Consider the following 17,081-nt stretch of genomic DNA (forward strand, 5'->3'; position numbering starts at 1 on the left):
CTGTTTTGTCAACCTCCCTCTAGGAGTCAGTGGGAGTCTTATCAGTCCACTTTGTGATGCCATGGTTCCTCACGCTCTTCACTTCCCTGCCCTGCTGGGACTCTGTTCTTGCTGTCTGGGATCTCATATTTCTGCATGGTTGGTAAACACACACACACACACACAAACATACATTTATAAATATACAAGTGGATGAAATGAGATCACATGTACAGTAATACAAAATATGTTGTGTAATTTTATTCAAAAGAAGGATTGAACATATATCTCCTGTGTATTTACATTTCTTCACTGAGTCCCAGTTAAATTATTTATTTTACAATTCTTCTTATTGTTTTAAAAGTTATGAATGACCTGGTTTCCTCCGTCATAGCTAAAATACTCACTGAACATACCCCTGATAAACCCTTCAGATTATCAAGTATCCTTACCATACCTAGAATAAATTTGAAAATAGCTTAAGGTGCATTCAGCCATTATGATCCTGGGTGAAATTTTGATATTAATTATATTATTTTCCAATTTTCTGTGTGTGGGTTTTTTTTGTTTGTTTTAGATGTGTATATATATTAATGTTTCATGATCTGTACCAAATGGGATGTGATTTCTCTCTCTCTCTCCCTGCCATTCTCAGGCCTTTCGGCTGTGTTTCGTACAGCTCTGACCATCATTGAGCTTCTGGAGCCTCGACTGATGGGTCTGCATGATGAAGGAGCAGTGTTACCCCTCTTATTAAGAGTACCTGTGGATGTGTAAGTGAGGTTTACACTGTACCATTGTAATGTCTTCAACCTGCCGTATAAACATCCAGCAGATTATTAAGATGCATCTGTGTCCAGCACAAGATTTTACAAGTCGAGGCTCAAAAATCTTTCACTTGACATACAGCTTGTGCACCATGAGTGTTTTAGGCTTCCTTTCTAGCCTGACTCTCTTTGTCAGGGTGGTGGTGTGTACTCCCTTCCCCCCGATTCCCGAAAATGGCAAGAATCACCATAACAACCAGCGACTCAGCAGGTCCTTCTTTCTCACTCAAACCTTCCATTGTTGTTGCCTCCACAGGCCCTTCATATTCTCTGGCATTGTGTCATTTCTCATCTGAATTTATCAAACAGGATCTCAAGGCGAGATGCTCTGCAGAATGCAGGACTGAAAGTCCAAAATCTTATAGAAAGGTAACAAGAAGAAGGTTTTAGATATTTTGAATTACAGGAAATCGCCAGTCCTCTCATCTAGCTAACCCCCGTGGCTTAGTTTATTTTTCTGTCCAATGTTTAACACATGAGCAGAAGCTCAGGATTTTTAGAAAGCTTTCTGTAAATACACGTGTCTTAACAGGCAGCAGCTTTATTTAGCACCTTTCAAAATATCATTAGAAATGTTTTGATTTACATTATGATGTCTTTGGCTGAGACTTCTCCACATTTTGTTTACTACAGAACAACATTTAGATTCAGGAACATTTTCCCAGACCACCCTGATGATGTTTCTGGGAACACTGGATCTTATTAAAAAATGTGCATCAGAGTTCTCAGAGCTGAGCTCCCAGTTTAAAGACTCAGTTCAAAATAAAACCCTCACCCTGACAACTCATGAATATGAATCGTCTCATCAGGACTTGATGCGTTTTGACATTCAGCATTCCAGGGAAAGTTGAATGTCCTTGTTTTTCTGTCGATGTTTTTTGTACATGTTTGGAGGAAACATTCATTTAGCTAAATTAGTTCCTCTAATGGCAACCCATGCTGCTTTCAGTCTAAGCCTTGTGTCTCTTTTACCATGTTGAATATAAATGTCACATGCCAGCAGACACATTTTGTTGACATGAGTCAGTAGTTATGGCAACTTGGCTGGGTCACTGGGTTTGTATATGCAGCCTGTGTGTGTGTGAATGATGGACTGGTACACAGTGATTCTAAAGTTCCAGTATTTGTTTTAATAGATACACTTCCTTAAGCTACTTCAGTTTTAACCTCTTGAGGACTACTTCTTGTATAAAGTTCCAAAAGTAAGGTTTGTTTACCTTGGACAAAGATATGTAGACCCAGGACACAAAATTGCTACACAGCCAAGTGGTTTCTATAAACGTAGCTGTACCGCAGGCAGTTATAAAGTACTTTATCATGAGCCAGAGAGGAAAGAAGTGCTTACATACACAGCAGAGATTTCTAGAAGCATAATAAATACACATTATGTAGAATTATTAACTAATCTGAAGTTCTAATGAGTGATGTAATTTATTGACTGATAAAATACAGCTTTTATTAAAACAGATGGCTTCTGTTTTCTGTGTTAAAGGACACATTTCGATCCATGTATGATCCTCTTTCATTGTTTGTTCGTAAAAGGGCAGCTGTGACAGACCTGTTTTTGTTTGTAGCTCTGGTGTTCAGTGGGCAGCCTGCCATCGTGTCACATTGAGAAGTCCTTGTTGCCTGCTTGGCATCGTAAACGAAAGCTTGGTCACAAGTCAACACTAAGTGGTGCGACTGTCTCTCAGGGCACGATCTCCTTACACTGAAAAGATCCTGCTGAAGAAAGAGGGGAGGGATCGAGCGGGGAAAAGCAAAAAGAGGGTGAAAGGGATGAATAGAGGGTCAGAGAGTAGGGACTGAAATAAGATGGTTCATTAATTGTTACGGGGGGAGGGGGGGGCAAGGTTGGAAAGGAAGAGGGAGAGAAGGTATCTTCCACCTCCTTTAATTTTCTTTAAGGAGATTTCTCTTTAACTCTCTGAACAGTAGAAATGTGTGTTGTCATGCTGCCACACAGACAATTTTGATTAATGGTTGTTTGAAAGGCTTATCCATCTCATGTGACTGTCTCCTGGGCTGTCAGTCACCCAAGTCTTAGGCTGCAGCAAAGACTCCCAACACATCGTGTGTCACTAACATGATGATGCTGCTCCTTTCCTCTGCACCTCTCAACTTTTGGTGCAAGTTGTTTTTGCGTTATATTAAGGACCACTTTGCTTTCTTTTACTTGGTTCAACTACTAATCAGCTACTGATGCTTTTATTTCCCCGAATTCTGTGAACCACTCATTAGCATGCTGATCATGTTTTATTCAGCATACGACGCTTCACAGCTGAATTATAAATAAATGTGTTTCACTCATTATAAAATCTTCAGATTATGTGTATGTACCACAGTTGACTTCTTTTTTCTTTACGGTAGGTAGTGTCAAACAAACAGCTGTAGTTTATTCAAACAATCCTAATTTTGTTAGTATGAACAACTTCGCTTTAGCTTAATTTATTTTCTGCTTGTTTTTTGTTAGAAATGCAATAAAATAACCATTTGTCATTTTTAATCAAGAATTCATTTGGAATTTCATGAATAGTTTGTGATGAAAAAAATTAGATTGTAGCTAAAGATAACATTGTTTTCACTGTAGTTAGCAGTTATTATTTTAATGTCAGCCTCTTCATGTTAAAATCAGTTTTGGCTTTGATGCTGTCAGTTGGACAATGATGTCATTTATATTTACCTCGAGACTGCATTTGTTTAACTGAACCAGTTATACAGTCAAATCATAAATCCGTAAGGTCTTCTCTTCTGTTTTATTGGTGAATTTATGAGAATATTGAAGATTTAAACTTGGTGTTGTCTTGAGTGGTAAACAGTGAGTTCTTTTACAGTTTGCAACTTTCTGCATCCCTGTGATCCATTTACCACCTCCTCCTTACGTTTCATTGTCTTTTATTTTCACTTTCTCAGCAGCCCTGTCTCTCTTACTCCCTTTATACTCCATTCTCACTCCCTGTACACACTTTTCTTTGTGGCTCCACCACTAATATCTTCTTTTATTTTTAATAATTGTCCTTCCATTGTAATACCTCATTCTCACAAACCGCCATGGGCTGTCCTCCTCCCATGGGTTCTCATTTTCTTTTCTGCACCTCCTTTCTTATCTGGTGACACCATCGTTCAGCTACAAGGGTTGACATCATTTGTTTACTTCCCACTGAGTAGACCGGCTTCAGCTAAGGCTCCAATTTATTTTGTTTCCTTTCTCATTCAAACATTAGCAGTCTCCCAAATGCATTCATATTGAGAATATTTGGCTGTCACTCTTATCCTTTTAACATGGCACTCATCAAAGTAGGAATATCCCAGTCCAATCCCAAGTATCTGATTGGGTTCTTGATTAAGGTGTGTGTGTTTTTTTCCCCCTTTAATTGGAATCTCGGCCACTGAGTTCGCCTCAATGCCCAGTCTCTGTTTTTGGCAGCCATGTTAATGACTATTTGGCATCGTTGATATGCTAACATCACATATTATCTTTCCATGTATACAACATGCAGTTCACCAAGATCAATTAATCAGTGGGAAAGGGGAGACACACTAGCATGCTCTAATAAAGGACACAGATATGCTGCATAAAGTGCCATCATGGCATAAAGTGCTTTGTTCAGTGTCATTACCGAATATGTAATGTTTGGTATTATATTTTCAGATTTAGTTGTTTTAGATGATGCAGTTGACTTTTTCATTGTTACATTAAGTGTAAAAACAAAGTTCTCAGTAAATTTTTTTTTTAACTAACAAAATTTTATGCAGTTGTTAGAAGTTTTGTTAAAAGCATATATTGGTTATTGTTCAAAATTTTATCTTCAGCTCTGTTTTGGTGGACATTTAATCTTTTAAAATTCAGTGCGGGACAAAAGATGAACATAGATGTCTTCATTTAAAGCAGGGGTGCCCAAGTTCGGTCCTCGAGATCTACCATCCTGCAACTTTCAGATGCTACCCTTCTCCAACACACTTGAATCAAATGTCATCTGCATGTCATTCAGCTCTGCAGAAGCCTGGTAACGAGCCAGTCATTTGATTCAGGTGTGTTGGAGAAGGGTTGCATCTAAAAGTTGCAGAATGGTAGATCCCGAGGACCGGACTTGAGCACCCCTGATTTAAAGCTTTTGTAGTAAGATATACTGTCTTGTCACATTTAAATCTATATTGACTTTCCTCAGTAAGGCTTGTTTTTGTGCATCTCAGTGCAGGAAATTGGTTTGTGATAGTTAAACTGGAGCCTGGAAACTACCTGTAAGTCTTTACAAAGTATAAATTAAGGCATTTATAAATTAGGCTTGTGAAGAAAACTTAACAGAAACTTCCTGGAAATTTTTCAGAAATATGTGTCTCTTGACTAATCATCCAGGATTTAACTTTTGTGAAATTCACAGACGTTGTCTTTAATCACAAGACAAAAAACCAACTTGCATCCTGCTTAACATTAAATAGTTTATATTTATTGAGTTTTTGAAAAAATATCTTGTTTAAATTGTCTTGTACACACAATAAATTAATTTCTCAAGAACAAATGATTGTACCCTTAATTGATTGACTTAAAGAATACAGTATGTTCAAGCAGCCCTGCCGTTGGATTTAGCATCTCTTTGTTGCCTCTCCTTATCTCCTCACCACTCTTCCATCTGCAGAGCCCAGTACGCTGTGTTTGTTCCTGCTCTGTGGAAAACTGAGGTCCAAGACTGGGAGCTTAAATGTATGAACAGTCTGGTACTGGATGACAGTCAACATGGACCTAAAGCAGGTAAAATGGACATTTACACACACGCACACACACACACACACCAGATTTTTGTTTTTAAATGGAAAGATTAAGACATTGGGGAACACTGCTAGAGACTCAAGCTACATCATTTAGCCTTTATTCAAACACATGCTGTTTCTGCTGCATCCATATACACAACTACTTTTGTTTCTCTAAACTGTCTTGTGATGTTGGTTTGAGCCTTGGGGAAGATCTTTCCAGTTTGTTCCTGAAAACACGTTTATCAAACTGATAGTTTCTCCTTGTTTACCTGCAACTCTAATTGTATCAAGTACAACCTGATTGTAAGGATGTTAATAATAATAATAATAATAATAATAATAATAATAATAAGTATTATTATTATTATTATTATTATTATTATTGTGGGATAGACTCCTGCCTGCCCGCGACCCTGAATTGCAATAAGCGGTATAGAAAATGAATGGATGATATTATTATGAGTTTTTGCCCACTGAAAGGTTATTTGCATTTTTCTATACTGCCTTTTAATTGTAGGTCTGGCCAGGAATGAGATGTCAGGTATGATGTTTTTGACAGCTCAACACTAATAGCTTTTGTTTTTATTCTTACAAGGTTGCCAAAGTATCAGACAGGACTGACTTGGTGAACAGGGATGATGACCTGAATCTGCATGTTCTGTCTTTTGACAGTCTAAATTTTTGTATGTGTTTTCTTGGAAACATTTCTTTGACATTAAATCAGAAGTCTTGAGGCTAGAAATGTAGACGTCTGACATTCCGGATTCCTTTTCAGAAGAAGGCGTCAACATTGGTAAAAAAAAGTCTTTATTTTCTTCCAACCTTCTTCCTACGCTGAGCAAATTAGGCCGTAAAGACGCACAGAAGTTAGACAGATTGTTTTATCTGCAGTGGACATTTTTGTAACTCCCAGTTTGATGTGTTTTGACTTTAAATGCAAACAAATCCATCAGCTGTTTGTACAGAGTTGTAGAGGTATTCTATTTTTCCCCACTTCCATTAAGCTAACACACCTCTGTAACAGGTATGCTTGAAACACTATCAATGATTACTGACATTATTATGATTATCACTATTAATATGCATTCATTAATTTCACAACACTATAAATGTGTAAAATCACATAAACATTTCTTATGAGTCTTTCAAGTTTTAATGTATTTCTAACTTTTGCTTCCAACATAAAATAATATACCAACAAAGTAAAATAAAACAACAAAAAGTCCCATTCCAACTAAATCCCCTCTGCTCTGCAAACAATAAATAAATCCTACATAAATATTAAACAAATGAATGAATCCTGAATTTTTTACAGAGAAAAGGCTACAGGACCTCTACCTGGTCTTAGAAGTTCTAGAAGTTCTAGAAGTGGTTAATGAAACTATTCACCTACTATTGTGACAAAGGATAAATATACTTTTTTCTGAGTGCAAAAGACAGATAAGCAAGTAGGTGTAACAGGCTGCTGATGTTTGTGCATGTATGCCTTGTGGAACTGAAAAGATGAAAGGAGCTTTTGTCTTTTGAAGGTTGTTCAGATATCACCCCCACAAGATCTGGAAACCCCTCACCACTGGTGTCTGATCCTCACAAAGGACAGATTGGAATGCAAGCTTCTTGCACATTTGTGCGTATGTGAGTGTGCACATATGCTTGTGTCAGATGTTGCGTCTCTTGACAGACTCAAAGGCTAAGAGATGATTCACATGTTGGTAGCTGCAGGCCTGAAGAATGCAGTGTAGTGTGTTTGTCTGTAACCCCAGAGCCTACTAGTCTTGTGGAGTCCAAAATGTTGGATTATACAAGTTTAAAGCAATTAAAACTGATAAGAAATTTTCTTTGTTTTTAAGATTAGAATTTGCATAAGGTAAGGGTTAAAGACTCAGACACTGTGTGTATGTGCGTAGGTGGGTGTGTGTGTCTCAGACAAAAAGGTGAAAGAACTGGTTAGCACTGGTAAATGAGTGAACATTTGAAAGTGAGCTGAAGTATCAGAACAAGCATGACATGTTTCCTTTCAGGGCAAATGGAAACCTCAGAAGTGTGTTGTGTGGTGAGAATTATTCCATCAACCTGAATATGTGTGTGTGCTCACCTGCGTGTGTGTGTAGGATGAGTCATCCTTATTTACTGGCTTGTCAGACTGTCTAGCCCTCAAGGAAGTTGGGAAAAATGAGCTGATTCATTTGGTGTCTGTCCATGTTTTTTTTTCTTTTATTGCACTTTTCCTCTCACACTTTTACTTACTCTCTTCATTTGTGACACTTTCAGTCCACAAATGTATGAATAATCCTTTTCTCCATATTGTTTTAGGGTGCTCACTATTTAGGTACTTGTTTGGTTTTTTTTTTTACTTTTACTTTGAAATATAGATGAAATCAGTATTTATTCTTTTTCAAATTTCATGTCCCCCACTCATGAATTCTGTTGTACTATGTAATGTCCTGTACATGGGGAGTGTGTCTAATCATGTAGTGGATGTATACATTTATTTTATTTGTATCTTTTACTCAAACATATTATTTTGGCTGTAGAGGCCTTTGACACAGTTGCTGTACAGGAACATGCTCATCGACAGAGGGGCTGGCAATGAGCTCCAGGCCGGGATTCAAACCTTCACCAGCTGCATTGAGGAGCTGCAGTATCTGGATGTGAGCCAGCTGCTCAGTTGAGCTTAGTGCCATAAGCATCCTTAGATAGTGTTTTCTTTTCTTTTAAAAAAAAATCATTTGCACGTTTAATACTCTCCTTCTAGTCTCGTCTTCAAATTGTTTTGTCAATATTAACTATACTAATATATTTTCCCCACAGCTCTTCTTCAGGAAGATCCATGGGATGATAAGTGAAAAGTGGGTTGCTAAAGAGCACGTCCAACAAGATTACATAAATTCCATATTTCCAAATAAATAAATAATCAGATTATAAAGAGTAGCCTTATACGCATAAAACTTCCCTTGGCACAGCAAATTTGTTTGGCACAATAAAACAACCAGACCATCATTCTGCTTGCTACGATGCTGGACAGGACAAGTTTAAAAAAGATTGTTGTCTTGCTTTTCTTCATTTGGCTCAGAAACTGTGAGAAACTCTTACGTTAGTAGGGAGATTAGCAGATCACACCCTCATATGAGCACAACATTTCCACAACATTTCTCGTTTTTCAGCTGATTCCATTTTTCATCATCAGATTTTGTGGTTCTATGTTTTCTGCATCGCGGAAATCTCCATTTTCTGTACCGTCGGATTTTTATCATGGAACCAAAATGCAAACTTTTTATTGACATTTTCACGTAATGAATGTAAAACAGGAGTCATGAAGGATGTAATCTCTACGGCTGGATATTACTGGTAACTGGGCAGAAATGAGCCTCCTGGAAAAGGCTAAAACTGGTGAACTGTCTATTGCAGAGGCTGTAGTATAGTGTAGAGGCGGTATCTACACTCTCAGGCTCTGAGTCTGGTTTAAACATTTAATTGATGCAGTTGATTAGTGTTTGGATCGGACTATAGTTTCCTGGTGAGATGGTTGTGTAGATTTGAGTGTCATCAGCATAACTGTTAGTTGTTTTTCAGAATTTGAGCAAGAAACTTGTAGATGTTGAACAGCAGTGGCCCCCAATATGGAGCCTTGGGGAACTCCACAGGTTATAATAGTTCGACCAGATTTATTGTTGTCTATAGATACAAAGTAGTCCCTGTCTTTTAATCAGGACTCATAACAATTAATTGCAGATGCCAGTAAGCCCTATCCAGTTTTTCAGCCAGTCTAGTAAGATGTTATGGTCGTCTTTGTCAAATGCAGCACTGAGCTCCAGTAGTACCAGAACTTTAGGTTAAGAAATTAACCCCGGTTCTCTGAAACATGAGTGAGGTATCTCACTATGGGACACGCCCCCAGACGCTGTCCCCAGAAGCCCTTTTTCATTACGCCAGTCCTGACTGGCACGCAGAGGTCACGTCTGCTCCGTAAGGGAGGGGCTTCCTCCCGCTATAAAAGCTTGACGTGACCATCTCTTTTTAGTCTAGGTAAGCGCACCTCTTCCTCGCTCCAGGCAAGGAGGGTGGTCTGGTGAGATACCTCACTCATGTTTCAGAGAACCGGGGTTAATTTCTTAACCTAAAGTTCTCTTTCAACATTCGTTTCGGTATCTCACTATGGGATATAGAGACTCCCGTATTGCCAGACAGGCTTACCTCGAAGACCCTTTAAGAGTTCACACAGACACGGTGCCCACGCTCAACACTGTGTGAGACAGTGAGGGAGCAGTGACATCCAAATTGTAAAATCTAGCGAAAGTATGCGGTGTCGCCCAGTTGGCGGCCGCACAGATGTCTTCCACAGAAGCGCCCCCAAACAGAGCCCAGGATGCAGCCATCCCACGAGTGGAATGAGCACGCAAGCCTGTAGGGGGTTGTAACCCACTGCTGCCATATGCCATTGCAATGGCGCCCGTAATCCAGTGGGACAATCTCTGCTTAGTGAGGGGCTTCCCCCTGTGGGGTGGGGCCCATGAGACAAACAGCTGCTCAGATTTCCTGAATCCAGCTGTTCTATCCACATAAATGCGTAACGCCCGAACCGGGCAGAGAGCGTGAAGCCGCTCGTGCTCCTGCGACGAGAAAGGCGGCGGGTGGAAGGCCGACAGTTCGATGGGGCGGTATAACCGGCCCGGGTTGTAGACCTTCGGCACAAACGCAGGGTTAGGCTTAAGCAGAACCCTAGAATTCCCCATCAGAAACTGCATACAGGCTGGGTTAACTGACAATGCCTGGATGTCACCCACACGCTTGGCTGAAACCAACGCAAGCAGCAAAGCCGTCTTAAATGACAACATTTTCAACTCAGCTTGCTGCAGTGGCTCAAAAGGTGGGCGCGACAGCGCATCAAGCACTACAGGTAAATCCCATGGAGCGGTTAGGCTCCTGGAGACTGGGCGGAGACGACGTGCGCCCCTCATAAACTGACAAACGAGCGGGTGCTGGCCCACCGTTTTGTCCCCAAAACCTATATGACACGCCGATATGGCAGCCAGATAGACCTTGACTGTGGAAAAAGCCAAACCTTTATCCAGCAGCTTCTGTAAAAAAGTCAAAACAGTGGGGATGGGGCTCTGAAAAGCCACCACACCTGCTGCCGCACACCAGTCCTCAAACGCACGCCATTTGCCATCATATGCGCTGCGGGTGGAGGAGGATCTGGCGCTTTGAATGGTGTTAATAACGTTCTGTGGGAGCCCGGAGGTGACCAAGTTCAACCTCTCACGGGCCAAGCCCACAAAGCCATGCGCTCCGGGTGAGGGTGGAAAATCTCCCCGCGCGCCTGTGACAGAAGATCTCTGCGTGGAGGTAGAGGCCACGGCTGGCTGCAAAGCAGCTGAAAGATTTCTGCCAGCCAGTGTTTCCCAGGCCACCGGGGCGCTATCAGGATGAGGGAGTGACCCCCCTCCCGCACCCTGGCCAGAGTGGGAATGATCAGCTCCAGCGGAGGAAACGCGTATAGAAGGAGGCGTGGCCATTCGTGCGCTAACGCATCCAAACCCAGTGGAGCGCTCTGATCGGTCAGAGAGTAGAACATTGGGCACTGAGCGTTTTCCCTCGACGCAAAGAGGTCGATCTCTGCTCGGCCATATTTGTCCCATATCAGGGTCACTACCTCGCTGTGGAGTTTCCAATCCTTGTAGCGAGGGTGGCCTCTGGACAGCAGGTCTGCCCCCCGGTTCAAAATGCCCGGCACATGAGTAGCTCTCAGCGATAACAGGCGAGAGCTGCTCCATATTACCAGCCTGTGTGCCAACGTGTGCAGATGACGTGAGCGCAGACCACCTTGTCTGTTGATATACGCCACCACTGTGGTGTTGTCGGTCCTGACCAGAACATGTTGTCCTCTCAGAAGAGGCAAAAAATGTCTCAACGCCAAAGAGACCGCCAGGAGTTCCAGGCAGTTTATGTGAACCGATTGCATCTGCGAACTCCATAAACCGTTCACTGTCCTGCCTTCGTGTGTGGCACCCCATCCTGACATGGAGGCATCCGTAGTGACAACCTTCCTGGTTAACACGGTCCCCATGGGAACGCCCGTGGTCAGGAATGCCGTGCGTTTCCAAGGACGCAGAGCCTGGACGCATGCCAGCGAGATCAGGACGCGGCAGTGACCGTGACGCGTCGGACTCAGTTTGAGTGACGCAACCCATCGCTGGAACGGGCGCATGTGCAGACGGCCGAATGGGATCACCACCAGCGCCGATGCCATCAGCCCAAGCAGTCTCAGACATAGCCTGAATTTCAGCCACGCCCCCCTGCGGAAAAGTGCCAGACAAGCCCGAAGAGCTTTCACCCTTTCCACAGAGAGACGTGCCCGGAACTCGACTGAGTTTAGGGACAAGCCTATGAATGTGATGTCCTGAGTTGGGGACAAAACGCTCTTTTCCCAATTTATTGTGAAGCCCAGAGCAGCCAGGTGTGAAGTTAGCACCCTGATGTGCGCCTGAACCTCCTCCTGAGATTGTGCTGCAAGAAGCCAATCGTCTATGTACGTCGCCAGGCGCAGCCCCCTCTCCCTCAGGGGAGCGATGGCAGCCTCGGCGCATTTTACAAAAACCCGTGGACTTAGAGAAAGACCGAACGGGAGCACCAGGTATTCGTAACATTTCCCTTGGAAGGAAAATCTGAGGTATTTTCTGTGAGGGGGGTAAATAGGGACGTGAAAATAAGCGTCCTTTAAGTCTATGGAGACGAACCAGTCTCCTGGACGTATACACCGTATTAGAGCTGCGTGTGTCAGCATCCTGAACGTGTACTGTCTTAAGTATCTGTTCAGAGCACGCAAATCTAGTATCGGCCGCAGACCCCCGTCCTTTTTCGGGACGAGAAAATATCTCGAATAAAAGCCGCTCTGGCTTTGCTCTGGTGGCACAAGCTGAATTGCGCCCTTGTTCTGCAGGGTGGAGATTTCCTCCTGCAAAACACGAGCCCTGTCTCCCCGGGCCTGCGACTGCAGTATCCCGTTGAAACGGGGTGGGGTGGAGGCAAACTGGAGTCTGTAACCTCTGATTACAGTCTTCATTACCCAGTCCGATGCCCGACACATCCTCCACTGCGGTGCTTTGTCCGCTAATGGGCCGAGTGGCGTTAGATTTGCAGACCCAGAGCGTACCAACACGCTGGGCTGCATTGCAGCAGGGCCTACTCCGCCTGTGACAGAGAGAGAGGCTGCCTGCTGTGGAGCACTGACGCCCTCTTGTGGCGACACGTGCATCAGCCCAGCCACATTCTGTCCCATTATTTTCACTTTTTTTATTGTCCATGTTTTTAATGGCTGCGCCCTCGGCTCGGAGCCTGGCTGCGCGCCGTAACAGAACTTTAATGAACTTATAGGGGAGGAGGGGAAGTGTGTGTTTGGGCACTGGAGTGTGCTCAGGCACTGGTGTGTGGCACCAGGACCCAGCTCTGGCTCCACTGAGCTCTCGGCAGGTCCGGTTCTCCTCCTTTTGGCGTGGCTGTGTGCGGGGCGCTCCGGCACACTCTCTGCACGTCTTATGAACAGTCCTGAACATGTCCGCATTTGCATTAGCGGGGACAGAACGTGTCCTGGAGGGGAGGGGGCAGGCGTCTGGCTGAGCCCGTTTATCCTCCCCAGCAGCTGCGCTCTAGGTAGCGCGCCTCTTCTTCTTGGCGCCCAGAGTGACCGGAGGGGCGGCTGGTTCCCTCGGAGTCACACTGGGGGCAAAGGGCTTCTTTGCCCAAGCGCCCTTGAGTTCCGGCGGTTTCCCATGAGCGCGGTCGCTCGCCTGCGGCTGACGTTTGCTGATGCGGTAAGCTGGCCGAGCTGTCGCTTGAGCGAACGTCTGCCGGGGTGCAGGGGTTGGAGTAGGTGGCACTTTTCTGGGGAGGCACAGCTGCAGTGCTTCACCTTCTCGCTTCTTCTCCTCACAGCGTTTTTGCATCGTGGCCACAGCCGGGCCGAAAAGCCCTTTCGGATCCACGGGCACGTCGAGGAGTTGAGCCTTTTCCTTTTGAGGCAGACTAGACAAATTCAGCCATCGGGCTCTCTCTTGAGCGACCATCAGGGCCATGGCTCTTCCAGAGGCCTGGACAGCGCACCTGTGGAGACGCAGACAGAGGTCTGTCACCACGCACAGTTCTTCCCACAGGTCTGAGGTCGGTGTGGTCGACATGTCCTCCTGTAATTCCGCCTGGTAGGCAAGGAGCAGCGACGACGCATTCAATGCTTTCACCGACAGTGCCACCGATTTATAGCCCTTCTCCGTCATGGATGACTGGAAACAGTCGGCTTTGGACGGCAGGGTGGGGCCCGCCGTAGTCATGGTGGACTTTTGGGTGGGATGGAGGTGGGACGCCAGGAGAGGTTCGACCGGAGGCAGGCGGGAAAAACCTCTTTCATCCATGTCAGCCCAGTCAAGCGCCGACCCTCCCTGGACGGGGTTCTTGGCGGAAAGAGGATTACTCCATGACCGGGTTGCCTCCTCCAGGCATTCCGGAAAGACCGGCAGCAGCTGTTTGGTTGAAGATTTTGCTCTCGGGAGCCTCTTTCCCTCGTAGCGGGACGTGGTGGTCTCCGTCAGGGTTTCAGGCCACTCGATGCCCAGCTTTGCAGCTGCTCTTCTACAAACGTCATGCAGGTCCACCGTTGCAACTGGGTTTGGAGAGCCGCTGCACGTGCCACCCGAGGCCACCGGCTTTGCAGCCGGTGGGACAGAGAAGGGTTCGATATCTCCCTCGTCCTCTTCGGAACCGAGGCTGATAGATTCGTCCCCAGAGTCAGAGTCGACTCCCGCGAAGTCACCGAGCCCCAGAGGGCTGGCTTCCTGCTCGTCAGGGTCGGTTAACGGGGCAACAGCATCTAGCTGGTCGCCCCAGCTGGTGTCCATAGGGATGGTGTTTCCCTGGCCACTCTCAGTCAGCTCCTGTGGTGGTGGGATGGTTACCCCCATCACTGGGTCTGTGGACGACAGGCTAGCTTGGCGTGCTAGCCTGCGCCTTCGAGTCTTGAGAGACAGGCGTGCACAATGCTCACAGCTAGTCGGGGATGCTAACGCGTCCTGGGCATGTTGCAGCCCAAGACACGAAGCACAAGCAGCATGGGTATCTGCCCCGGAAATCTTGCTACCGCATGCGCACGACTTGGGTGGTAGCTTGTCCGTCTCCATGGTGAGGAAAATTCCAAGCTCCGTGTTTGTCAGCTCCGATGGAAAAACGAAGCGATCTGCAGCTAGTATGGCGGCCAGCTGCAGCAGCTACTGTTTGGTGACAGCCTAGCTGGTTTCTCAGATAGCTGCGTAGTATCAGGAAGCGTCCGGCGACCGAGTGGTTAGCTCGCTCTGTGGACAGTAATGCTAGCCCTTTAGCTACACACGCCGTCTGAGAGGTTGCTTCTGGGAGCGAGAAGAGGTGTTAGACTAAAAAGAGATGGTCACGTCAAGCTTTTATAGCGGGAGGAAGCCCCTCCCTTACGGAGCAGACGTGACCTCTGCGTGCCAGTCAGGACTGGCGTAATGAAAAAGGGCTTCTGGGGACAGCGTCTGGGGGCGTGTCCCATAGTGAGATACCGAAACGAATGTTGAAAGAGAACTGAAATGTTTCTGCTATCTGTGCTCGACTAGAGCAGTCTTAGTGCTGTGGTGTGGCCGGAATCCCAACAAGTAGACATCAAAGCAGTTATTTAGTGTCTGGAAGTTGTGTAGCTGTTGAAAGACACATTTTTCTATAATCTTACTAAGAAAGGGGAGGTTTGGTATCGGCTTGTAGCTGCTCGTGAATGAGTCTTTTTCAGTAGTGTCATGATGACTGCTGTTTTTAGGATCAGAGGGAATACACCTAAAAGGAAAGACGTGTTAATAATCTGTAAGATATTTAAGGCCATGCATCCTGAAACATTCTTGAAAAACCCTGTTGGCAGGTTGTTAATACAGCAAGTGGTGGGTTTCAGATGGCCAATAATCTCATCCACGTCTTAGGAGAAGTTTGCCATGGTGTCCATGTCTCTGAAAGGACACAGTGATGACATATGCACTGTCCTTGGGCATGGAAGCACTGACTGACTGCCTGAATTTCTGAATTTTGTCAGTAAAGAAAGAAGCAAACTCATTACAGGTCAGGTTGAATAGAAGTTCTGGAGTTACTGAGACAGGAGGATTAGTCTGTCAACAATAACAAACAAGGCACGAGCATTATTGCTGTTCTTATCATTGATGTCAGGAAATTAGGGGACTGCAACCATTTTTGTGCAAAGTCTTTTCATTTCAGGGGCTCAAAAGTATCAAAGGCAGCTCATTCCTCATCAAAAAGTGCAGGTGTTGGATAACGCTACTCTGGACTAGAAACTTCAGATGTAAAAAACGAAATCATATATAACTATTTATAGAAATATTTCATGAACTAATTCTGCATTAACATATTTTGTTTGGCTTTAAGCCGCATAATAATTATAATTTGTAAACACGGGACCATAGCTCCATCCGTCGATTGGGGAATTCAGTATCTGATTCATGAACCACATCATTATCGGTGCCCGATGCCAATATTGGATCGGATCAGCTGTAACTCTTCTGATAACAATAAGCCAGTCCTCCTCCTTTTCTCCAGAATGCTTGCTGCATTCTCTGTTGCTGACAATGACAGTTGTAGTTCCTTTGTCTTGTTGGCATTTATTGTTTATTTTCAGTCCAAGGGAAGAAAAACAAATCCAAGAGCTTGTCAGTTCCCTCCTACTCATCCAAACATTCAGCATTGCTGGGGTGGAGGTGTTGAATGATGTTGTCGTGTTTGAAATGTGACAATGGTCTCTGGGGCCTATCCAGCAGTAATCTGAGTCAGCATTTAAGCACTGAGGTGAAGTGACTTTAAATTATGCTTAGTCAGGCTGAGAACACAAAGATGTGTTCTTCTGTCCTCTACAGGCCACTTAGCTATTATTTTCCTCTTGTTTTCTGTATCTCTCATCTGCTTCTACCTTCATCTCTCACCCCTCGTTCTTCCTCACTGCTACATTATACTCTTCCTTCAGCACTCTTAAACCTCTTTTCTTTGTTTTCTTTACATGCTGTTCTTACATTTTGTATCTTTCCGTTTTCCCGTGTCCTTTTTCCATTACTCTTCATGTGTAGCAGCAGATGTCAGAGTCCTGTTCTCCTCAGCAGGCTCCCTTGATACCGCCCTATTTTCTTCCTGTCCGCCTGCTGCTTGTGCCTTAGTGCAGTGACTCAGCATTCATTTTATTCGCTGCCACATGCAACCTCCTTCAGCCAGTGCTGCATAACTTGCATAAATTTCACCTTTATTAGACCATGTACCATGATTATGCTTTTTATAGAAATCTGAGGTGTCATTTAATTTCTAGAAAACTGACCTAATGGCCAAGCCTTTATGTTTGAGTTACAAATGAAACTTAACTAACAGGCAGGTTAACTGGTCTTAATGAGATTTATTGTTAAATTAGAGAAAAGTTTAGGAGCGTGAATATTTTCTAGTTATTTTTCTCTCTTCTTCACTCTCCTCTCTGCAACA

The 17,081-nt window shown here is 44.3% G+C and overlaps 1 protein-coding gene across 1 annotated transcript in view; it reads left to right on the forward strand.

Moving 5' to 3' along the window:
- si:ch211-266k8.4 (TBC1 domain family member 10A) overlaps window positions 1-17,081 on the forward strand; it is an 81,881-nt gene that overhangs the window by 10,447 nt on the left and 54,353 nt on the right. The window contains exons 8-10 of the mRNA XM_041997909.1: window positions 24-138; window positions 635-752; window positions 5,444-5,556. Of these exons, the coding sequence (XP_041853843.1) occupies window positions 24-138; window positions 635-752; window positions 5,444-5,556 (346 nt within the window). The remainder of the gene's footprint in view (window positions 1-23; window positions 139-634; window positions 753-5,443; window positions 5,557-17,081) is intronic.

This window comes from Melanotaenia boesemani, chromosome 10 (genome assembly GCF_017639745.1).
Source record: "Melanotaenia boesemani isolate fMelBoe1 chromosome 10, fMelBoe1.pri, whole genome shotgun sequence".
Lineage (NCBI taxonomy): Eukaryota > Metazoa > Chordata > Actinopteri > Atheriniformes > Melanotaeniidae > Melanotaenia > Melanotaenia boesemani.